This window comes from Crinia signifera, chromosome 5 (genome assembly GCF_055691185.1).
Source record: "Crinia signifera chromosome 5, ASM5569118v1, whole genome shotgun sequence".
Lineage (NCBI taxonomy): Eukaryota > Metazoa > Chordata > Amphibia > Anura > Myobatrachidae > Crinia > Crinia signifera.
The window spans coordinates 149,710,115-149,736,129 of NC_139221.1; the positions used below are offsets into that span (position 1 = coordinate 149,710,115).

At 44.0% G+C, this 26,015-nt stretch overlaps 1 protein-coding gene across 1 annotated transcript in view; it reads right to left on the bottom strand.

Annotated features, from left to right (window-relative positions):
• Positions 1-26,015, bottom strand: part of SLC6A3 (solute carrier family 6 member 3) — a 126,023-nt gene that overhangs the window by 25,278 nt on the left and 74,730 nt on the right. The window contains exons 8-10 of the mRNA XM_083188114.1: positions 17,715-17,839; positions 8,267-8,379; positions 5,590-5,718 (exon numbers count right to left, since the gene is read on the bottom strand). Of these exons, the coding sequence (XP_083044240.1) occupies positions 5,590-5,718; positions 8,267-8,379; positions 17,715-17,839 (367 nt within the window). The remainder of the gene's footprint in view (positions 1-5,589; positions 5,719-8,266; positions 8,380-17,714; positions 17,840-26,015) is intronic.

The following is a 26,015-nucleotide window of genomic DNA, read 5'->3' on the forward strand; positions in this document are numbered from 1 at the left end:
TACCCCCGCAGCCACCATGCTGCATTTTTCCGCGACTGCAATACATCGGCTTTCCCTGTTTCTGGCAGTCCTGTCGCACATGACCAGGCTTGCCGCACTCCTGTCTTTCAGCCAGTTGCTGCTGACTGGCAGCCATCTTCTGCTGCCCCTCATACAGTACATCTAAGAACCTGAGCCTGCTCTTGTGTGTTTGCAGTGCATAAGCCGCAGTGCATAAGCCATATTCTGCTGCCTAGCTGTCAGTTCAGCAAACTTTTTGAGTACTGTAATTCCTCCATTGTACCCTGCTCTTCCCCTTTAAGGGCCAACTTAGGAGGCCCAATATATGTGCCAGACTTATCAAACAGACCCAGCTGACACCCACCTGTTTTTCTGGATATTTAATACACAGCAGAAAACAATCTGCCAATAATTAGATAGCCCTTTAAGCATACCTCCCAACATAACCCTCTCCAGGAGGGACACGTTGCTCTGTTTCTGGACTTCTCTCTTAATTTATGATTACCATCACCTCTGTTGAAACACCTTTCTTCTCAAATAACCTGTTTAAAACAGGTGATGGCAATCATTAATTAAGAGTTAAGTCCAGAAACAGAGCATTCTGTCCCTCCTGGAGAGGGTCATGTTGGGAGGTATGCTTTAAGACTGCCTCTTGCACTGCATAACCAGAGAGAGAGAGAAAAAAAAGAGAGAGAGAGAGAGAGAAAAAAGAGAGAGAGAGAGAGAGAGAGAGAGAGAGAGAGAGAGAGAGAGAGAGAGAGAGAGAAAAAAAAGAGAGAGAAAAGAGAGAGAGAGAGAGAGAGAGAAAAAAAAGAGAGAGAAAAAAAAGAGAGAGAAAAAAGAGAGAGAGAGAGAGAAAAAGAGAGAGAAAAAAGAGAGAGAGAGAGAGAGAGAGAGAGAGAGAGAGAGAGAGAGAAAAGAGAGAGAGAAAAAAAAACCTTGCAGTTTAAACACCGGTAGCTTACCCAAGGTTTATGGTGGGTATATTCTTTGATTGCATTCTCCACCACTTGTGACAATGATCACAAACACATGGACTCAGAGGAAGGCTTTGTTGTTTAATTTGAACAGCAGGTCACAGCATCTCAGGTAAATCCATTTACAATCGTTATTACAGGCAGTAGCATACAGGCAATCTCAGCATCACAGAGTTTTGCAAAGACTTCAGTGGTCCCCATAATAGCCCACACCCCCAACCTATCACTTGGGTGCAGGGCCGGTGCTAGCTATCACAACGCCCCAGGCGGGGGGGACTGCTCCGACGCTAACCCGACCCCCACCCGCCGCTCACCCGCCGGGGGGGGGGGGGTGATGCGTCCACCGCCGCTGCCGGGTCACTCCAGGGGGGGAGATTCTCCTGGGTGGCAATTGACAGCGGGGGCTCAGGAAGCGCTGCTCTGCTATGATGGTGAGACAGCGCAAGTTCAGTGTCCCCACGCGCTGTGTGTCCGATGGCACCATCATAGCACAGCAGCGCTTCCTGATCCCTTGCTGTCAATCACCGCCCGGGAGAGTTCCTGCACAAAGCCGCCAGGGATAGCCACCTTGGTCCAGCAGGGTGGAAAGGGGGGGTACACTCTGTCACCTGCTCCGTCAAAGTGCCGCCCTCCAGTGGCCGGTGCCCTAGGCAAATGCCTAGAGCTGCCTAGTGGTGGCGCCGGCCCTGCTTGGGTGGCTAATCCACCATCAGAGGTGACTCTGCCCTGCAAACCTTTATATCAAGAAATCCCAGGTGCTGCTGATTACTTACCTGGGATTCTGCTACTGCTTCCAAAACCTGGTCTGAATCCTCCACATAATGCTGCTTTCACATTGCCTAAACCAGGGCTGGGCAACACCTAGGGTTTAATTCCGGACACATATTAATTACACAGGTTCTGTGGCTGGCTGACTTCAAGACTCCATTTCATGGTTTTAAAGTTCCACAAAACCTGTGTAATTAATATGTGTCCGGAATTAAAGGGGAAAGGTGGTAACCCTAGCAACACCTGCCCTCCAGATGTTGATGAACTACACATCCCAGCATGCCTTGCATCAGTTTCAGCATGGCCACATAGCAAAACTAATGCAAAGCATCCTGGGATGTGTAGTTCATTAACATCTGGAGGGCCGGTGTTGCCCAGCCCTGGCCTAAACATTTGAGACCTGGTATTGTGAAATGGTATTTAAAACGGTATATGAACGTTTTAAACCCCTTCACACTGCACATAAATACTGGGTCTCAAGCAGGTTTACAGTGTGAAAGCAGGACAGACAGAAGCTATAAGACAGCGTAGGGCTGGGTTAGCCAACCCTAGTCCTCGAGAGCTACCAACAGTGCATGTTTTGCAGGTCTCCTCACAGAATCACAAGTGAGCTAATTAGCTCCATCTGTGTATCTTTTAAAATGTGTCAGTGATTAATGAGTGCAGCTGTGCAGCAGCTAGGTTGTCTGGAAAATGTGAACTGTTGGTAGCTCTCGAGGGCTAGGGTTGGCTACCACTGGCGTAGGGCATATGTAATGAGCCACTCATTACATATGCGCATATGTAATGAGTGCAGTGCATATGAATGAGATGCTCATTACATATGTGCATATGTAATGAACAGCTCATTATACATGCACTGCACTCATTACATTGAGTGGCTCATTACATATGCACTGCGCTCTCATAGCTACTGCCTGAGTCCTATATTCCGATTCAGAGCCATTCACACTGCGTAAAAAAACATCTCTGAACCGTGTAGGACCTTGCTTTTTACCCGTTTGCAAATACCGGTTATTTGTAACCGGTAAATGAAGACTGGAGCTTTCACACTGCAGCTCTAACCATTTTAATAGGCTAAAAAATCAGCAATATACCGGTTAAGAGCTGCAGTGTGAAAGGGGTATTAGTTTCATGTGGGGAGATGCTGTCTCTGTCACAGTTTTTAGAAAATATGATGAATATATAAAATTTGCTCATCTAAATTTCAGGGAGACTCGGTGAAATGGTAGCAATCTCCCAGACTCCCTGAAAAGTCCGGCAATCTCCCTGATTGTACCTTACCCACATTATGTTATATGCTTGAACATTGATTACAGTATATGCCCATTGATCCCTATGGCCACATGGGGAAGAGGCCTGGACAGTGTGTGCATATGGGCCCCTTTTCTTTTAAAACTTCCAAAGTACACACCCACTTTAACACAGTGCTTATACAAGCTCAGATGTTGCTTATACAAGCTCCCTGAATTGCTTTTTCAAAAGAAGGCAAGTGTGGCTTTATTTGCTTCATGTTCTATCAAACCAGTGCATTAATCCCACATTTTTAAGGTGCCATCTTAGGGGCCGTTTCAGATACCCACACAGGGCTACGAATTTGCAGCCCTGCCAATTAATGTTTTGCAGTGCGCATGCGTGAGCCCTACGTGTGCCACAGACAGTGACGGCCTGTGAGCGCAGGATGATTGACAGCCAGCCGGCATTTGTGGGCGGCACTTCAACATTTTCTGGGGGTGCCGCAAAAACAAAAAACACAGATGGGCCCTGTCGCTGGGAGGAGGGAGATCTCCCCAGGGCCATCGCATCCCAGTTTATGCAGCATTGAACGAGGGGGGTAGGGGGAAATTGATTTGATGGTGAGTCATTGTGAATCCATTTCCACCTCTCCGCACGGCTGAGAAGCAATTTAAAAATGGCAACTCTACATACAGAAGTCTCGTTTGAAGTAAGGATTGGAATTTGAAAACAAATATTAGATACGTTCTATAAAAACACAAAAAACACAAGAACACACATTTATATCATTTTCAAAGGATTAAATGAAGTATTCTATTTAATAAAACATTTCTGATTTGAAGCACTGAAACTGTTAGCAATATACCACTCAACAAATTGCTGCTGTGGCAGGGTCAGCATACTACCAAATGAAGGTATTGTGGAAGAACCAGCTCAGGATTTAGAAAAGCAGCAGCAGCAATAGGGCTGCCGCTAGAGAGATCCAGTCTGGATTTTTTAAGATGTACAGTATTGTGAATCGATCTCTGGTGCTTAACAGCATCTGCGTTATTTACTGTTATCTGTTTGTCCAGAGCAAGGGGTCATTGCTCCCAATGCCTAAAAGAGGCTGGGTGATAGGTTGGGAATATGGGGATTATATTAGGTGTTCTCTGGAGAGTATTTTTACTTTATAAAACCTGCGATGCTGTAACTGAACAATTGCCATGCTGTTACCTTGTATGCTGTTTTTCTGCTGCAAATAATGAACAAGACTTTGGTTCTCTACAAGAATAAGGGGGATATTCAATCTGTGCCTATATTTCCCAACAGGCAGTGCTACTTTGGTACTCTTTACCTAGCACGGCGCCCACGATGTCCATCGCGGTCATCGGGGGTAAAAAATCGCGGGCATCCTGAACCTCTAATTCAATATTACATCATCAGGAACTGGTTCTGGGCCATTTTCCATAAGATAAGATTTATTTTAAAGTCCCCTGTGAGTCCCAACGTTTCTAAATAATATATATATATATATATATATATATATATATATATATTAACAGGGGCGTAACTTCAAATTTTGCGCCCCCAAGCCAAAAAATCTGTGGCGCTCCCCCTCCACCCCATCACACCCCCGGCCACGGCACACAGCCCTCCACCCCATCACACCCCCAGCCATGGCACACAGCCGCCATGGTACCTGGTCACAGGGCTCCTTCTCCAAGATCCAGCGACTTCCTGCGGCGAAAGTAGCTCCAAGCCTGGACCAGCTGCTCCATGTCCAGCCCGTTGCGTATCCCTGGCAACGGTTCCGGCGTTTTCTCGATGCGACAGTGAGGTCCTCCGGGAGGGAAGGGTTTCGCCCCTGCTTCCTGCTGCTGGTGCTGCTGCCTGTCAGTGTGAGAAGTGCAGAGGCGGCCGGCTGCAAGATCAACAAGGTCCCTCTCTGCACCTTGCTGATCTTGCCGCCGGCCGCCTCTACACTTCTCACACTGACAGCACCTGTACTGCATCGAACCCGGCACCCCCAGCAGCGCTTGCTCCTCCAAGCAGTGGCGGGGGCTGCCACACGGTGGCTACGCCACTGATATGTAAGCTGTTTTGAAAAAAGCCTTGATAAAGGCTGAAACGTCAACTACTAAGAGCTGGTTGTTGTGTGAGTTATTTACCAGTCCCCAGTGCCGCAGACGATCGAGTATACACACACATCTCTCTCTCTCTCTCTCTCTCTCTCTCTCTCTCTCTCTCTCTATATATATATATATATATATATATATATATATATATATATATATATACAGTATATATATATATATTTATTTATTTTTTATGTCATCGACTCACCCCAACGACAGCATTGAAGGCTGTCAGATCTGACTTTTATTAAAGTCGGATCTGTTTTGTCGGAAATGGCTGCGGATTGTCTAATTCACAGTCATTTTCCGACAATCTGCAGGCGTGAATTCGTCAATCCATGCAGTTTCCAAAATGACTATCGGAATCCTGGATTGTATAAGACCATTTGTAAAAACTGATGATGTGCTGAATTACAGTATATCAAAATGAGTCTGATATTGCTCTTTGTTCAATTTTAGACCAAAAAAGCATTAAAGATAAAAAAACTTACATTGGTTACACAAGAGAGGGATATGAAGAATGTACAAAGTACAATGAAAAGCGTAAAGAGCTCTCGATGTTTGTGTAAGAATTTGAATTCATCAATAAGACCTGTGATTACAGATTCCATTCCGCCCATCTGGAAATAAAAACAAAACATTAATTTAGACCACAGGTGCTAAAAGTTGGTCCTCAGGACCCCACACAGTGCATGTTTTGCAGGTCTCCTCACAGAATCAAGGAAAATAATTAGCTCCACCTGTGTATCTTTTAAAATGTGTCTGTCAGTAATAAGTGCACCTGCCGGGTGACCTGAGGACCAAGTTTGAGAACCTCTGCTTTAGAGTATTGATAAGGAAATTCTAAAAGTCACTCACATCATAGCATACCTCCCAATGTGACACAATGACCTGTTCCTGGACTTCCCTGTTAATGGATGATTGCCATTACCTGTGTTGAAACACCTTTCTTATCAAATAACCTGTTTAAAACAGGTGATGAGAATCCTAAATGAATAGGGAAGTCCAGAAACAGAACATTCTGTCCATTCTGGAGAAGATTATGTTGGGAGGTATTTCATAGACTTCCGAAAAAACCCAGCTTGTAAAAGAAAGGACTAGAAGAAAAGATAATCTAGAACTGGTGAATGGATTGCACTACAGTACATCACACAAACATACTGTGATTAAATGCACAATAGCTCATACATTGAATGTAAAAATCACAATCTTTTATCTGTTGTCTATTCTCACAAATACCTATCACAGTTGTGTATAAATGCTAAAGAGACACTATAATGAATAAAATGACTTGTGATCACTGTGTTTAATTCAGGGTTGCCTACCCTCCCAGAATGGCTGGGAGGCTCCCAAAAACCCTCCTGGATTCTGGGGGACCCCCACTCCGTCCCCCAATCGCAGCATCTTCCCCCCGACCTCTGCATTTAAATGCCACAATCCGCGGGTCTCAGGGGATGGGGCAGAGCTAAAATGTCACAATCATGTCATTTTAGCCCCGCCCCCTCCACAGAGATCCGTGAATTAGGTTATTTTACATCCTGGAGCGGGGCTTAATGATGTCACGCTAAAGCCCCACCGCCCAAACTGTTGCTGAAAGTCTCATCTCTGGGCTTCTCCCAGAGAGGAGACTGGAAAAGATGTCAACCCTGGTTTAATTTACAGTATAAAGTCCTTTAGTCAGTAATATAACAATAATGTGTTTCGATCCTTTTTTTCTTTGTTTTACAGATCTGCAATCACACTCAAGATCAAGGCTGGTGGGGGCCCAGGGACATTGACTTTGTGAGGGCCCCACAAGTGACAGTCAGCCCTGTCCCCATTTTCCTCAGTGTCAGCCCTGTCCCAATTCCCACAGTAATATAAACCTCTGAACACCTCACAGCTCTCAGTATTATTTTAGGCAAAAAGGTTGCACTGCAGTAACTGGATGACTAAAAGCCAGGGCCAGATTAACAATGGGGCCCTGGCCTTTAGTCAGGCCTGGCTGCAGTACCTAAAAATAGGCCCATCACCATGACAACATAATCCTCTCCAGCTGGTCACATGGTTAGGCCATTATCATGAGTATTAAAATTGCATTACTATTTTACACATTTAGTACTTTTATATATTTAGTGAGACATTGTGTTGTGTAGTGTATGGGTTCTACATGCATCGGCCTCACCTCCACCACATCTCATAATAGGCCCATGACACCCTTAATCCGGCCCAGCTAAAGGCCATCGCTCCCCCCACCACCCCCCTGCTATCGCTCACCTCGGAACTGGCATCAGAAAGTGTGCATGCAGAATTTACACACAAATGTCAATGTACAGTATGTGTTCTGTTAAGTGGAGTATGAGTATGGAGATCTTTGTAGCAACGATACACTTTACATAGAAATCAGTCATCTCAGTCCAATCAAGTATAACTCTTCCAGGTACTTATATGTTAGTTGGGCGCCCACTATAGTTAATACGCTCATACCCCCACTATCCATGTCGGCATGGAGTTGATTTTATATAGTGTGGCGAGCCACCAAGCCCGAAGCATGGCGAGCCCCGCGAGGGGACGCGGAAAACTAAGCAAATAGATTAGTGGGCGCCCAACTAACATATAAGTACCCTCTTCCATTTGACAAGTCAAATGCAGAACAGAGAAAATATGGAAAGACAGATTTCCATGTGCACAAACCCTAACACTAATAGAGCATACACACGGTGAGATATGCACTCTTTTTCTATTCGATTTTCTTATAGAAGCAAAATCGAACAGAAAATTGATTGGGCATTGAATGGTTTTTCTACATTTAATGCACATTCGATCCCAATGCGCGCTCCAGTGTAGTGTAAATTGAATAGAAAAATAGTTTTGGCAGCCAAGACTATATAATGGAAATCTAATAATCTAATAGTAGATAGAGCAAATCTAATGTGTTCACTGCAGCATTCGATTCGATGTCCATCTACTGTCTGAAGCCAGTGTTGATCTAATAGCAAATTGAATAGCAAATCGAATGAACATCGAATAGAAAAGGAGTAGAAAAAACTTCAGAGCAGGTCAAATACTCCATCTATAATAGAAATCATATCGAAAATCTAATCGAACCATGTTTACACACCTTGATTCTACCAAGGCATAGAAGAAAAAGTAACCTTAGAAATAGAAATAATTCGCAATGTTACTTACAGCACTGTCAATTCCAAGAGTAAGGAGCATAATAAAAAATATGACAGCCCACACTGAAGAAAGTGGAAGTGTAGCAATAGCTTCTGGATATATGATAAATATTAGTCCAGGCCCTGAAAATAAATAAACAATATATGGCAGCATTGTAGATCATAAAATAGCATAAACATTATGATGCAGCCCATACACGGTCCGTTTAACGGATCCGCTTGGGACTTAATTAGCACACATCGGATCGGATCGGATCCCAAATGCATGCAGTGTGCATGCACTGCGATCCGATCCGATGTGTACCTAGTACAAAAAGTATGTGCAGCACATACTTTTTGTACCGTACTATGTGATGCGCGGGAGCGCGCATCGCATAGTACAGAACGGAGCCATACACAACGGACCGTGTATAGGCTCCTTGAGTCTGATTCTGAGTGGCATGCTAGTTTCAATGAACATGGATCTTGCAGATTTGAGAATACTATACATGATCCATATAAAGAAATTTGCACATGGTCTGGATCTGTTATTTACATATGGACCAAAATTTCTAGTGTGTACAGATTGATGGGATACGGTCATTGGGTCACCAGCATGTTGGTCGACAGCCATTAGGTAGACACCATTAGGTCGACATGTATTTAGGTCGACATGACTCTAGGTCGACATGGGTTAGGTCAACAGGGTCATTAGGTCGGCAGGGTCATTAGGTCGACATGGGTTAGGTTCATATGGAGTCAAAGTTTCCAGTCATCACAATAACCTATTGTGATGACTGGAAACTTTGACTCCATATGAATTACTGAATGAAACAACGCTGTGATTTGTTTTAATAAATTGTTTAATCATCTTGTAATACTCAAACGAGTGATTGATTGCCCTCTAAATCAAAGGTGGTGGTGGTGACACATAAGAAGGCGCACTCTATATCCTTGTTGTCTAGACTCATGTCAACCTTCCTGCATGTCCACCTAATGGTGTCGACATAATGACTGTAGCCTAACATGCTTGTAACCTAATGATCCCCACCCAGATTGATCAGCCCATCAATGGCACACAATTTCCATAAAATGGGCATTTCTGAGTGGTAAAGGGGCAGCAACAGCCATGGATCTCTTGTGTATCATGGGAGCAGTGGTGTAACTCCTGTAGACAGGAGAAGTACTGGGCAATGGGCTCCAACTGTCAGTGGAGCACCAAGTGTGACATCCCAGAAATGCATAAATATTATAATAAGTATGTACAATTATTTATTTGATGAATATCCCTCACAGAGGGAACATATAGGGATTAAATCCCCTCATAGGGTGGAAGTTTAGTAATATATAAGAAACCACTTCTGGAGGGGAGGTGGGTGAATCTCAAACTGTCTTGATGGATAAACTTCAACACCACAAGGCGGCAGACTGTGCAAATCTCCTAAAGGGAGAGGGGAGGCTGATAGGTGACAGTTAATCTGAAGGGGGCTCACAGGCAGAGTGAGAGCCCTACAAGCCTAGGATGAGAGGGGTTAAAAAGAAGAGCTGCATGTGACAGTTTGAGCAGTTGCTGAGGAGAGAGACACAGAGCAGGGGTGTGCGCTTTGATGAGAGCTGCAGAGGCACTAAATGTGCCAAGAATTACCAAAAGGTGACTCCCGTTGATGCACCACGGTTGCACTGTGTTCCTCCCCATCAGGAAGCATCCTGCTGGTCAAAAATACCATAGAGGTGCTTCAGTATTGGGTTGTGTCAGAGGCCCGACCTAGCTGAAGGAGGCCGGTGATGTGCAGTGATGCAGAGCCCCTCTATTACAGAAAAAGAGCGAGTCAAGCCCTGGAAATCTCTGAATGGCAATAGGGGTGGACCCAAAAGTATTCCCTAGGGCTTAAGAACAGACTTGGGATAGAGAAGCAGACTTTGCAGCTTCATTATAGGGCCCCACACGACATTCATTGCTAATTAAACTAGGATCTATAATACAGCAGCAGGAAAGAACAGCAAAAAGGAACAATAAACAGAGTTGTCAGCACAAGAAACTCTAAAAGTTAAACTCAGAATTTTAACTGTGAATACAGAGAGAAGATCTGTTTATGTGCACATAATAGAAATTTCCCTTAAGAGCTAAATTGTGCAATTTAGAGAAAAAGACTTGATTTTTAATGTTATAGTAATATTGATATTTTAGTTATTTATTTGAATAATTTATTAGTTGTGCAAAACCGACTGTTAAATGTAACATTTACATATTGTCAAACTGGATTGTTGTAATATAATAAACCCTGTTAACCTTTATCTTAGCCTTTGTAAAATTACCTGAAAAGAAAGATCTGAGCTAATACTTAATAGAGTGTTACAAATTTGGCATCACGAACAGGATTGAATATGAATGTGCCAGAAGCCAACCCCACCGCAGATGAAAACAGGATCAGGATCCTTAATGACAAGATCGATGAACTCACCCAAAGTCTTGCTGAGATAAAAAAGAGCTAAGAGACCTAAGACAGGAACGGCCAGTAACAACTAACCATTATGATTCAAAAGGGAGGCCTATATGTCGAGGATGCAAGTGAAGTGGTCATATCAAAAGGAATTGTCGACAACCCACGAAAAAGCGAAGAGAGTAGGTTCACCCTGGGAAAGACGACCCAGAGATATTGGGGGAAATTTACCAAAATGGATTCGTACCTGTAAAAAATAGGTGTATTCGTAGGCAGAAATACACCTATTTTTTACACATTTGTATTTTCGGGATTTACAATCCCGAAAATACAACAATTCGTATTCCTAATGATGGGACATTCGTATTTGTATTTACAAATACGAATGTCTACCCCATCGATAGGATACGACAGGAATCACCATTCAAAAGAATGGTGGTTCCTGATGTACTAAGCAGCCGTATTGAAAATACGGCTGCTAATTGGTGTAAAACAGGCACGCAAATACGACAGGAAAATACACCTTGCTTTCCCTGTCGTATTTGCTTTAAGCCTGCACGGATCAGTCAGATCCATGCAGGCTTCAGTGTAAAAAAATAGAAAAAAAAAATAAATAGAAAAAAAAACAGCATGGGGTCCCCCCCCACAGCTGTAACCAGCACCAGGCCAGAGCCGGGGCCAGTAATTAAAAATCAGGGAACCCAACAAATAGGGGTTCCCCGATTTTTAACAACCAGCCCAGGCTCCAGGTCCGGAGCTGGTTCCCAAAATACGGGGGACAAAATGACTAGGGGTCCCCTGTATTTTAAGAACCAGCCCCAGGCCAAACCAGCCAGCAGGGTAATGCCACAGCCGGGGGGAGACTTTTTATACAAGTCCCCCCCGGCCAAAGCATTCAGCCCTACCGACCAGTCAGCCTGGCCAGGGGCCCTGGGGGAGTGGGGACCCCCCCAATAAAGGGGTCCGCCCCCTCCAAGACTTACCTGACCAAGCTGAAGCCTGGTGCTGTCCCCGGTGGCCCTGTGCGGTGGCCACCGGGCTGATCTTGGTGTAAAAAATAGAACAATAAACTATTGTTTTAAACTGTGGAACTATGAGTCCCAGCAAGCCTCCCCTGCAAGCTGGGACTTGGAGAACCACACGTCCCAGCCTGCAGGGCATTAAAGGGCCCGCTGGGTTTTGTAGTTCCACAGTAAAAAAAATAGTTAAATAAATACACACTGACACCTGAAAAATAAAAGTTTAATACATACATTACACACACACTGATACTTACCTATCTTGAGCCCATAGGTAGGTCCCAGAGTCTTGATCCGGTGCCTTGTCCTGGTTCCGGATCATGTCGTCTTTCTTCACCATGTCGATCTTCATGTCGGCGTCAGGTCCGGGTCCGAAGAAATCCATGGTGGACCTGTGGAAGGAAATCCAACTCACCCAGGTCCTCCATGGAAGTTCTTCTGGCTTGGTCCGACGTAGTCCAGGCATTCTTCCATCTTCTTCCATCTTCTGGCTTCTTTTTCAAGCTGCCGAGCGACTCCGGCAGCTCCCCGACTGTCAGAGCTGCAGAGATGTTTCCTCCTCGGCGTCTGGACTAAGAATGAATTCTGGCCAATCAGGAGCCGACTTTCCGGGCTCCTGATTGGCCGCTAGGCGGCTTCTGATTGGCCAGAATTCTATTAACTTTAATGTTACAGGTTCTAATAGTGTTCCGATGCAAGGCAACAAATATGCCACAAATTGCAGCCAATATTGGCGCTGTCCACACTGTAAAGATTCTCCACGCACCTGTCCACAGGACATTTGACACAATGGAGGTGGAGAGGAACCAGGAGAAGCTCACAGTGCTGAAGAAAATACTAATCCTCCGCAGACTTATTGCCACTTGAGAACAGAAGCATCTGGACAGCAAGAACACGATTTTCCTAAGCAAAGTGAATTGTTGAGACGAACAGACAAACAAACTGTGGAGAAACAGAATGAGACAGTGCAGCAACGCCTGCAGAATGTGGTCAAACCATAACCGCCTCCAGAGCTGGTTTGTGACAGTAACTTAAAAGATGAAGACACCAATTTCAGTATGGCTGACCCAAGTCGAGCAGATTCAAGCACATCTGATCAGGAAAAAGACACAGAAGAAGTGATTTGCATGGCTGTGGCTGAGGGATTGGGAACCCTTAGACCCAATTCCCTAGATGCTGTTGTGTAAAACTCTGAATCTAAGGTTCCTAGAGATCCCTTAGCATAGCTAAAGATTCCGAGACATATTTTTCTTCCAGACTGGTATCACCCAGACCTCAAGCTCACCACTATAACCTCTGAGGAGATAAAACTGATATACCAGCAGGCTTTGAAGAGGTCTAAGGTATATAACCAAGGTACCTCATGTATGCAGCATAGATATTAGCCATGATGTAGAGTGTAATTTGTTATCTGATGTATTGTTGGTCCAGAATTTTAGTTTTGCAGAAATTGTGAAGATGAAAATGTAAATAATGTAATGAAACTATTTAAATGTTTTATGTCATTGTTGGTGAAATGCGTGAGACCACGCATATTTCTAGAGGAGAAACATGGGTACTTGTGTATTATAGCGGTGCCCCCGATGTACATCGCGCAATGTTTTTATTGACTCGCATCGCATGCCATGCACCTGATGGCATGCGATGCGACGCGATTTTTGCCCCCTATGCGATGAAACATTGTATAAGCACCCTAAAGGGTGCTTTTAAGCACTCAAATGGGTGCTTACAATGTTAAATGCACCCCCACGCCACCCCCCCCACTATAAAGTGAACCCGAAGCGTGGCGAGCGCAGCGAGCCCGCGAGGGGCGGCGGTACGCGTCCTCCGACCTTTTCATACCCCCACTATCCACGTCGGCGTGGAGTTGAGAATAGAAAGTGTGGCGAGTGCAGCAAGCCACCGAGCCCCAAGCGTGGCGATCGGACGCGGATACCTGTGAAGCCCGCGAGGGGACGCCAATACCTGTGAAGGTATCCGCGTCCCCTCGCGGGGCTCGCTGCGCACGCCACGCTTTGGGCTCGGTGGCTCGCTGCGCTCGCCACACTTTCTATTCTCAACTCCACGCCAACGTGGATAGTGGGGGTATGAAAAGGTCGGAGGATGCGTACCGCCGCCCCTCGCGGGCTCGCTGCGCTCGCCATGCTTCGGGTTCACGTTTATAGTGGGGGGGTGGCGTGGGGGTGCATTTCACATTGTAAGCGCCCATTAGGGTGCTTATACAATTTTTATTTGCATCGCATTGTATGGCATTGTATGCCATACACAATGTCATACAATTTTAAAATTGTATGACATTGTACAATATCGCGCGATATCGCGTTGCATCACATACCATCGCATGCCTTATGATATGCAGAGATGCATGTGACAGTTTGAGCAGTTGCTGAGGAGAGAGGTGTGCGCTGTGCAGGGCCAGCACTAGCCACTCAGCAGCTCCTGCAGTGCAGGGAGGCGCCGAGCTGCAGTGACTGCCACTCTGTGCAGGGAGGTGGTGTACACGGGACTGAGCACAACGATTTCCACATAGGATAACATGTGACCCACTAATTACGAGCCCCACCCAGTTACAACGGCTGCCAGTTCCCCCTCCGGCATCATAGAAGCTCGTGGTTTACCAAATCGCTGGACCTTCAATCTGATACCAGGCTGGTCCATATGGGTTCATTGGTTCCAGAGATATTGCAGATAAACCAATTTTTTTTAATTTCTGAAATTTTATTTCATGGCTGTTCATATTATTTGAGTGCAGGCTTCTCTGTAACCAAACGGCCCAGTTTCATGGTGCCAAAATCATTCGAAGCCCACTCAAAAGTTCTTCAATATGATACTTGTCTCATGTAAATGGGTCAGTTGGTTCCAAAGATATAGCTGGTTGGTTAAAGGAGGGTGGTTTTCTCTCCCTCTCACACCAGAAAAAGAAAGGACTAGGCTGGTGTTTGGCATAATACATAATGGACATTATGGTGTGTGGCTTAACATGTAATGGGCGTTATGGTGTAAATTTTTAATCCGCACCTCTGGAGCGCAATTTACCTTTTTATGTGACAAAATTAGAATTTTGCTTTAATCTGTGTGGCATAACGTGAATTTTGACTCAATACATGTGTAAATTTTGGCTCAGTCGGTGTGAATTTTGGCTCATTCCATGTGGCATAATGTGTAAGAGGCAGGCACAGTATAAGGGGGTTACTATTGTGCTGCATGATTTACATAAGGGGTATATGGTGGGGTAAATTTAGGTGACCACATAAAAGGTGCTGAAATGTTGTCTACCAAGTTTTGGGTTTCAGTATTTTTTTTATGACTGGAGTGCCGCTTCACCCTGCAAGTATCTTAGGACATCGGCATCCTGCGGGTGCACCTTTGGAGGGCACCTGCCAATATATTTCCCTGCATTTTTCCTATGCCAGCTCCCTGCCTTTTCCAGGCATATATAATTAGTTAAAAGTATATACATGAATAGAGACACACCCATGAGCAGACCACCCAAACAGAGCACTGGACACACCCCACATTATTAGGTGCTGGCCACAACCCCTATTATTGTGCATAATAGGCCCTTGATAATTTTCAGCTCCATGCCCATTTAGACCTTAATCTGACACTGACTCTACCAGTTTTCACTGTAGTGGTGGGGCAGTCACCAATTGCCAAAGGGCACCATAATGACTAGTTACAGCACTGGTGCTGTGTAATGTGAATAAGATTATGCAACCGTGTGGTGTTATTTGGAATGGGGCACTATGTGTGGCCATGCGCTGTCCCTTTGTGGAAATATGAGAATAGTTTATTAGTTGTGCAAAACCGACTGTTAAATGTAACATTTACATATTGTCAAACTGGATTGTTGTAATATTATAAACCCTGTTAACCTTTATCTTTGCCTTTGTAAAATTACCTGAAAAGAAAGATCTGAGCTAATACTTAATAGAGTGTTACACAAGGAGGAAAGATCAAGGGGGCAGCTGATCTAGGACAAATTTCTCTCCATTTTTTTTCATAGTTAGGGGTTGATCCTATTAGTCCCAAAGGGTGCGAGTTGCCATTCAGGTGCAGTTTTAACACTGAAAAGGGGACCCAAATTAAGACTAACTTCACAGTGCCAAATTCACTTAAAATTGCTTGCACCCTTATGGAGGTGCGAGCACTATTAAGCGAATTTGGCGCACTGCAAAGTGTGCCAGGTGTCGTGATGATTCGCAATCGCGAATCATCCTCAACCTTCAGAACTCATAGGATTAACCCATCAGAGGCACAGCTGATTTCTGTCCTTGTTTACAAGCCCCCTTAGTAGCACCCTGAAGAGCCTTGGAATGTGTGATAGCAGCAGTGGGGCACATGAAAGTTCATGTATATTGAGAGCTACAGCTAGAAAAGAGAGCAGAAGTTATTTCAAGGAAGTGCACTAATTGTTAAATTTAAAGGTTTGGACATAAATAAAATTGTGGGTACTTCTTTACTTTCACGGCGCCACTAGAAATCGCGGTCATCGCGGGCATTGAATGCACTAAAAATCGGGTGCGACGCGATGCCCGCGATGCCCCCGATTTCCCATAGGGACCAATGTTAAATTTCTCAATGGACACGATTTTCTGTTCAATGCCTCAATTGACACGATTTTTCCATAGGAAACAATGTTAAATGGCCCACAGAGGCCAAATAGGCACCCTCAAGTGTGAAATGACCCCCACAATTGTTAACGCCACCCCACGATCAACGTCAACCCGAAGCGTGGCGAGCGCAGCGACCCCGCGAGGGGCGGCGGTACGCGTCCTCCGACCTTTTCATGCCCTACTATCCACTAGGGCGTGGAGTGAGAATAGAATAGTGTGGCGAGCGCAGCGAGCCACCGAGCCCGAAGCGTGGCGAGCGGACGCGGATACCTTCACAGGTAAACGCGTCCCTTCGCGGGCTTCACAGGTATCCGCGGCCCCTCGCGGGGCTCGCTGCGCTCGCCACGCTTCGGGCTCGGTGGCTCGCTGCGCTCGCCACACTATTCTATTCTCACTCCACGCCCTAGTGGATAGTAGGGCATGAAAAGGTCGGAGGACGCGTACCGCCGCCCCTCGCGGGCTCGCTGCGCTCGCCACGCTTCGGGTTGACGTTGATCGTGGGGTGGCGTTAACAACTTGAGGGTGCCTATTTGGCCTCTGTGGGCCATTTAACATTGTTTCCTATGGAAAAATCGTGTCAATTGAGGCATTCAACAGAAAATCGTGTCCATTGAGAAATTTAACATTGGTCCCTATGGGAAATCGCGGGCATCGCGGGCATCGCGTCGCACCCGATTTTTTAGTGCATTCAATGCCCGCGATGACCGCGATTTCCTATCTGTCCTAATCTAGTGGCGCCGTGAAAGTAAAGAAGTACCAAATTGTGAGACACTTATATTTGCCTCCAGGTGTCTCTTAGGTAAATTACACCCATGTGTCATGAGATTGTTTTGAGTGTGTAAGCCAACTTTTGCTTGATCATATCATGAAGATGGTCATGGAGGGCTTTTTCAGACAGATATTTTGCACTCAACAAGGAGCTGGTGTTCTAATGATGTCATCCATGGTTGTACATTGAAAGGAAAAGCTTACAAACACTAACATATTCCAGACGTTTGTATACAAAGGTCTGATTTTGATATTAGATTAAACTAGCAAACAGATTGCCATAGCTGCACGGAAATGGATCTAATTCCAAATCATGTCCTGTATCTTCAAAAAGTAACACAGTGGAAACGTTTCTCTTTTACACCAATACATTCAGTTGTATTTTCTCTCTAAGGGCCAGATGTATCAAGCTTCACAAGTGATAAAATGGAGAGTGATAAACAACTAGCCAATCAGCTCATGTCTGTCATTTTTCAAACCCAGCCTGTGGAGTCAGCTAGGAGCTGATTGTCTGATTGTGTATCACTCCCCATGTTATTCATTTGTGAAGCTTGATACATCTAGCCGTAGTGACTAAAAACAGACATGTGAATAATTTGGAACATTAACTTTTATGGAGACATGTATATACTTACCATCCTTAGCTACATCACCAATAGCCACATTGTGCTTTTGGGACATATAGCCAAGGAATGAGAAGATGACAAATCCAGAGAAAAAACTTGTCAGAGAATTTACTGAGGTAGTAATAATTGCATCTCTGTGAAAATAAAACAACAGGTTAAATACATGTCTGTACAAAAGTGTCAGAATGTTTACTCAGTAGTGTCATGCATGGGGTTTTGGACTAAGGGCGAGATGTACTAAAGGGAAAATGCGGTAAAACCCCTGTTTTACTGCATTTTCCTATGTACTATTACCCGGCTGCACCGTTATCGCAGGCCACCTTTGGGTGGCGATACCCTATAGAAGCCTATGGGCTTCTTTTCGCCGCCCGCCGCCGCAACCCCGCCGCCCGCCGCGTCGCCGCAACCCCGCCGCCTCGCCGACCCCCCCTTTCCCCCCTCCCTTGGGCTTACCTTCTTGCAGGTCCTCCTGGACCCCGGAAGGTAAGCCCTTCCTCCCCCTATCAACGCAGCCGGACGTCCTTCCGGCTGCAGGGGGGAGGAGGCGGCGCCGGGGACAGCCTGCTTAACTGTCCCTGGCGTGTAGGCAGCAGAAGCCGGCTGGGAGGTGACGGAGACCCCCCGCAGACCAGAATAAAGGTATCGCGGGGGGGGCTCCGTTACCGCACCACGATGCCAGCCGCATATGTTAGTACATATGCGCTGGCATCGCGGCGGGGGGGGGGGGGGGGCGCGAAGGGCGACGATGTATTTTAATACATCTCGCCCTATCTGAGGTGCTGGACTACATTCATGTCTACATACAGTACTTATAATTAAAAACCAGAGGCTGATACGGAGTTGAACATACTCCTATTTGCCCTGGGTATCTTGTTTATGTTCCAGGCACACCACAAGCCATGTATCAGCCTCTGGTTTTTCAATGTTATGCCAAGCTTTGTCTCCCTGTATTGTTCCTTTGTACGGTGCTGCGAAACACTTGTGGCACCTTATAAATAAAATTATAATAATAATAATAATAATAATAATAATAATACAGGTTCCAATGAGACAGTAATGCTGTTATCCCTCTAGCCTAGTGCCGTTTGGCATTGGCACCAGTCACACACCCTTTGCTATGGCTCTGCTCACAGATATTATTTATTTATTAACAGGTTTATATATAGCGCACACATATTCCGCAGCGCTTTACAGAGCATAGTTATAAGCAAAAAAACACATATCAAATTACAGTACAAGACAGTTTAGGAGAAGTACATGGTAAATATGGATAGTTGCATCAGGGGACAGGACACTGAAGCAATCATCAGGGTGGTAGTGGTTTATATATTCTAAGAAAGGCACATGAGGGGAGAGGGCCCTGCTCGTGAGAGCTTACATTCTAAAGGGGAAGCGCTGGGTCATCCAAGAGTAGATAGCAGAGAGACAGTTGGAGATATGAGTGAGGATAGAGGGAAAGAGATCAGGAAAGGAGCGGTAGATTTCAGTATTATCAGAATAGAGGTGAGGAAGTCAAGTGAACAAATAAGCTCACCCAGAGAGAACGTATAGAGATAGAGAAGAAGAGGGCCAAGAATAAAATGTTGGGGGACACCTACAGTACTATCAATGGAAGAGCAGGAGAGGTGAAGTCATTAGAGGTACAGCTGTGCATTTTCAAAAAAGACAGTACAAATACAAGCATAAAGAGTGATAGTCAAAGTTTTAGCAGTTGTAGAAATGGTGATATTACGGATAAATAGCCAGATTAAGCAGCCAGGAGTAGTATGTTGTGAGTATGAAGGGAGCTCACTCAAAGCATTCCCTTGGTTTTCTGAGTTGCTGTTGGTTTCTGGGTTTCTGTGTCACTTTGATACCAAGATACCAAGTTGGTTGGCAGGTTCTATCCAGTTTAAGTCCAGTTTAAGTCCAGGCTTAAGCTATGTAACGGTTTTCTCCATACTTAAAAATTTTCCTACTTTAAAATCTGACAAAATATCCATAGTCAGCTTTCAATGGTCAGCCTGGTATCCTCAATAAATACTAAAAGCTGTTTCTAAGTTAATTGATTGAGACCCCACCCAGCCAGTGCCCCTCTCCTCTAGCAATAAACCTAAGATAAACAAATGGTAAGAGGTTACATACCATCCCAGCCACTAATACATTCTAACTCACTTTAATTCTTAATACAAGTGCACAATGAATTACCTATGATAATGCAGTATGCAAGGCAGAGCCAGAGCCATTGTTAGGGTTTTCAGCACCCCTGCAAACTATATATTTGTAAAAAGTGTACAGTAAAACTGTATAGAGCGCTCGGTCAGGTCTGTCTACTCAACAGGAGCAGCTGCAAGAGGGGCTAGTCAGACCCCTAGAAAAGCAACAAGGACCAAAAGAGTATGCAGCGCTCAGTTAATGATCCAAACAATAATATGATTATAAGTGAACATTTAATAAATGGAATAAAAACACAATTAGTAATAAAAACAACATAATTCGCTGCCACTTGGGGGGCAACTTTTTTAAGGTGACTGTTGGAGGCCTGAGGCGAGGTATAACTATGCTCACTAATTGATGCTGTATGACCTTTTATTTCTTTTATATCTTTATTTCTTTAATCCTATACAATTGATGGTCATGTATATGCATGTATATGCACTTAATCAATTTGCTTGGCGGGTGCCCGCTATCCGCTGGCGTAATGTCAGCAATACACAGTTCCAAAATTCAGCCGCACTCCAGCCTTGAAAAAACGTGTCTTTTATTAGAACAGCAACGTTTCAATACTTAGTAGTATTTTCCTCAGGCTAGTGATAAAACCAAATGACTGACCTTTTATGTGTACCACACAGCATCTGTCCAGCGGCGTGGACGCCGGGACCCATGACGCAACCCTGTGATGTCATTAGAATGCGGCCCGGTGTACGGCATGCGACGTCACCCGCCGTTGCCATAGTAACGTGTAAGGACATTTATGCGTATGGTTAATCATGAAGTGGTCCCCCTGATATGAACACCGAAACCCCATAAAAACAACTACAGCAAAGTGGAACATCAGATTGTGAAAAACCTGGCAGATAATCCAGCTTTAACTTTTCGCACGGCAGACAAGGGTGGAGCCCTTGTGATCCAGGACTCCCCCAAATATCATGCACAAGTGATGAAACACTTAGATGACAAAGAAACATACTGCCAGTTACCAGCTGACCCGTCAGCCAGATTTCACAGAGAATTGAAAACTTTCCTACTACGAGCTACAGAAGACAAAAAAAAAAAATCCATAAAGACCTTATGGACAAATTGTTTCCCCCTTTTCCCTTAGTAGCTACATTTTGCTGTATCCCGAAGATACATAAGTCGCTACAAGATCCCCCCGGATGGCCCATAGTGGCAGCTAGAGATTCATTGACACATCAAATATCAGTGTTTATAGACAGTCTCTTACAACCGTGTATAAGAGCCCACCCCAAGTTTCTGCTAGACACCACATCACTGTTAAACTGATTAAAAGATGTTCCTAAACTAGAGGGTGAAGTGTGGCTGTTCACCATCGATGTGAGCAGCCTTTACACAGTGATTCCGCAAAAGGAAGGGTTGGAGTCAGTGAGGAGATTTATCGCTGACAACAATCTCTACACAGGTCCTGATAAATCACTCATTATTGATCTATTACAATTCGTGTTGGAAAAGAATTTTTTCATTTACAGAGATTTATTTTTTCTTCAAAAGACTGGTTGCTTAATGGGATCGGCGGTGTCGCCATCGCTGGCAAACATTTTTATGTTTGAGGTAGAGCAACAAGTGTTTTTTGATCAAATCGATGTGGCAGAGAAGATTGTTTTCTTCTCTCGCTACATCGATGATCTGCTTTTGTTTTGGCAGGGGCCAGCAGCCATGTTAGAACAGCTGCTTGAAGATCATAATAGGGGTTCTAGCCCCATTAAATTTACATATGAAAAAAGCAGATCCACAATAAATTTTTTGGATGTAAAAATCTCTGTGAATGAGGGAATGTTAAGTTCCAGCCTATATTCAAAAGCAACAGATAGGAACAATCTCCTATATGCCACGAGTTGTCACCCTAAAGGAACTATTTGTGGACTCAAAAGATCACAATTGATGAGAGTCAAGCGTATCAATTCGAACAGTGACATGGCAGATGTCCAAATGTCTGAGATGGTGGAAAAATTCACTAAAAGGGGTTATAATAGAAAAGCTCTGAATATAGCCAAAAGTCAGGTACAGGCGTTAGATCGAACATCCCTACTGACCCCTAAACCTAAACCTGTCACAGTCGACAACCAGAGTATATTGCCGTGGGTTAGCACCTACACTAACTCAAGTCCTGAGATTACAAAAGTAGTTAAGATGCACTGGCATCTAATTAAATCAGATCCAGATTTAAAGTTATCTAATAGCAGATTATTACCATGCTATAAATGTTCTAAAAATCTACGTGACATGCTGGTTAAAACCTATACCCCGGCAGAAAAAACTAATCTGAGAAAAAAAGCTTTAGGGTGTATTAGGTGCAAATGTGTTACATGTAAATTTCTGATCCCCGGCAATACGTTCTACCATCCCCAATCTGGAAAAACTCTAGATATCAGACATACATTGAGTTGTAATTCTAATTTTGTGGTATACCAAATCTTGTGTCCCTGCGGAAAAAGCTACATAGGTAAGACAGAGCGCACTTTTAAAGAGCGCATGAGTGCACATCGTTCGGCCATCAAAGCTGCTCTAGTAACAGGTTCTAGTCCGCAACCTGTGGCTCGTCATTTTGCACAGATGAGTCACAGTACCACCAGCATTAAGTACCGCATGATCGATCATGTAGAAGCCTCGATACGAGAGGGCAACAGGGGCTTGCGCCTGTTGCAATTAGAAAGTAAGTGGATCATGCATTTGGGTACTCTGGCCCCTGGGGGGTTAAATGAAGCCTCAGGGATAGGTGTTCTTACTTGAATTAAATAAAAAGTGAAACTGTATAATATTATGAACAGTAGAGATTATTTGTAAAGGCTCAGCAGTTTTCAGTACGTTTTAGATAACCATCATATGCTGCTAATTGTTAGTACATGTAAATGAAACATATTGTGTCAGTTATGTATTATTTGTAAATTTGTATTGGTATTTGTAATTGTGGATATTTGCACAGTGGTATTTACACATTACTATGGCAACGGCGGGTGACGGCGCACGCCGTACACCGGGCCGCATTCTAATGACATCACAGGGTTGCGTCATGGGTCCCGGCGTCCACGCCGCTGGACAGACGCTGTGTGGTACACATAAAAGGTCAGTCATTTGGTTTTATCACTAGCCTGAGGAAAATACTACTAAGTATTGAAACGTTGCTGTTTGCTGTGTTCTAATAAAAGACACGTTTTTTCAAGGCTGGAGTGCGGCTGAATTTTGGAACTGTATATATATATATATATATATATATATATATATATATATATACACAAGTCCAGAATGACAGGCACCCTCCTGCAGCTTAAGACATCCACCGTGGTGCTCAAGCCTAATGTAGTAATACAGCAGTTCCAGATGGCGAGCACCCACGGATTCTTCAACGGCAATAAATCACTCCAACAACATGAAGTTGCACAAGCTTTCGGGCTTTATTATGCCCTTCGTCAGGCAGCAATAGACAAACAAACATACACAGTGCTCACCTTATATACACTATATGCAGACGTGAAATTCAAGGCGCGCGGCGGGAGCTCCGGCGTGCGTTCCAGCAGGAGCTTCCGGGTACGTCCTTCCCAGCAAGCTCTACTGCAAGGAATGCATCAGCCGTTGCTATAGCAGCGCGGCTATACACCGTTAAAGACAAACTAACAAATATAGACATACAATGTTACAGTAAAGATACAACAAGTTTACATTAAGAATGCATAATCATACATCAACAGTTGTTATTACAATATAGGAATTGTGCGATCAGAGCAAAAAGGCAGGTATTACATGAGAGTTATAATGGCATATTATAGATACATAGTTAATTTAGAAATATGTTGAGATTAAGATGGTCATTTAACCCTTTAGGGCGAACAGTATCTAATTCATGAATCCATTTAGATTCTAATCTCAGCAAACTCTTATGCCGATCACCTCGTCTCATGCTCTCAGGAATGTGATCTATAATTGTATGTTTAAAATTTGCTAAGGTATGTTTATGCTCAGCAAAATGTCTGGCAAGAGGTTGGTCCAATGGTTTGCCCGATAAAGCAGCTCTTGTAGATGTGCGATGCATCGCCATTCGCTCCTTAAAGGGGCGAATGGTTTTGCCAATGTAGCGCAACCCACACGGGCATTTGACCATATATACAACGTAAGGAGTACTGCAAGTTAATGCATGTCTAATCATATACTTCTTACCCGTATGCGGGTGAAAGAAGTATTTAGTGGCTACCATGTGTCGACAGGTCTCACAGCCGACACATTTAAAACAGCCTGGTTCTCTTTTACGAATTCTGGCATCGATGTTAATATGTTCGCTAATGTCAGTATGGACTAACCAGTCACGTATGCTCTTGCCTCTTTTGTAACTAGGCATGATTTTAGTATGTTTTAAACATTTGAGATCCCTGTCATTTTGCCCAATAGGCCACAATTTCCTGGACCAAAAGTTAACATCTTTTTGGGCTCGTGAGTAGTTTTGTACCCAATGTATGCATTCATTTTGATTAGATTCACTACTTTTAGATGTCTATATCTATATATAGATTATTGAACCCGGAAGTGAGCTTTTATATCCGGTTCATGGGTCAAAATGTCATTTTTCTAAGGGTATAATATATGGTTTCCCTGTTTAAAGTTTTATTTTATTGCACTTACATGTATTGTTCTATAAACATAGGTCTGTCTCCGAGTTTATTCATTCATTTTAAAATGTCCAAAATGCATTTTGATTTACAATGAGGTCATACAGCATCAATTAGTGAGGGTATTTATACCTGGCCTCAGGCCTCCAACAGTCACCTTGAAAAAGCTGCCCCCCAAGTAGCAGCTAAACTTTGGTGAGCCCTGAGATCTGTGCTTACATCTTGCACTTCTCCTGCACAATCATCTGGTCCTGCTGCCACTTCCATCTTCCACCTGGAGCACTTTATATTCCCAAGTACGGACGCATTTCAGAGAGGATCCCTCAATTCAGCTAGACCTCTCTGGACTTGGACACCTCCAGCGGACACCTTGGAATTACAATTATTGCTTCCAGTTATCACCTTGGCATTGGACCCCATTGGTACAATCAAGTACCCAAACAATGTAAGAGGATCCCCCATACATCTGCACCGGATACCTCCAAAGTTCATCTTGGACTACCACCTTGTCCAGGGGCTACCATTGACCTACAAGTGGGTAATATATTGGCCATTTTTGACTGACCAGAGCAGGTTACTTACCATCAATTATCCAGGTCTCAGTCACTCAATGATTTTATTACATGTACATGTATTTTGTTTTTATTACTAATTGTGTTTTTATGCCATTTATTAAATTTTCACTTATAATCATATTATTGTTTGGATCATTAACTGAGCGCTGCATACTCTTTTGAAACTATATATTTGTGCATTACCTCTCATACTTTTTAAAAGGAAAGTCCCACAAGGCATGGGTAAGAGCATAATAAAACAATAGTACCTCTATTTTACATTACGCCACACAGTACCACAATCTTCTTTACATAACACCACATATAATTCCCTTAATTCATATTACACCACATAATAGTGCCCCTTATTCACGTTTCATCACACAGTAGTGCCCTTATTTATGTTATTTTACACAGTAGTATCCTTTTACATGTTATGCCACACAGTAGTGTCCATTACACACAATTCCCACAGTAGAAGTGCCCCTTACACATAATGCCCAAAGAAGTAGTGCTGCTTATACAAAAAATACCCACAGTAGTCGTACCCTGACACATAGGGGGACATTTACCAAAATGGATTCGTAGAAAAAAGGTGTATTCGTAGGGAGAAATACACCTTTTTTTTACGAATTTGTATTTTCGGGATTTACAATCCCAAAAATACAACAATTCGTAGTCCTAAAGATGGAACATTCGTATTTGTATTTACAAATACGAATGTCCTACACCATCGATAGGATACGACAAAAATCACCATTCAAAAGAATGGTGATTCCTGATGTACTAAGCAGCCGTACTGACAATACGGCTGCTAAGTGGTGTGAAACACCCACGCAAATACAACAGGAAAATAGAACACCATTTTCCTGTTCTATTTGCGTTTAAGCCTGCACGGATCAGTCAGATCCGTGCAGGCTGCAAGGTGTAAAAAAAATAGA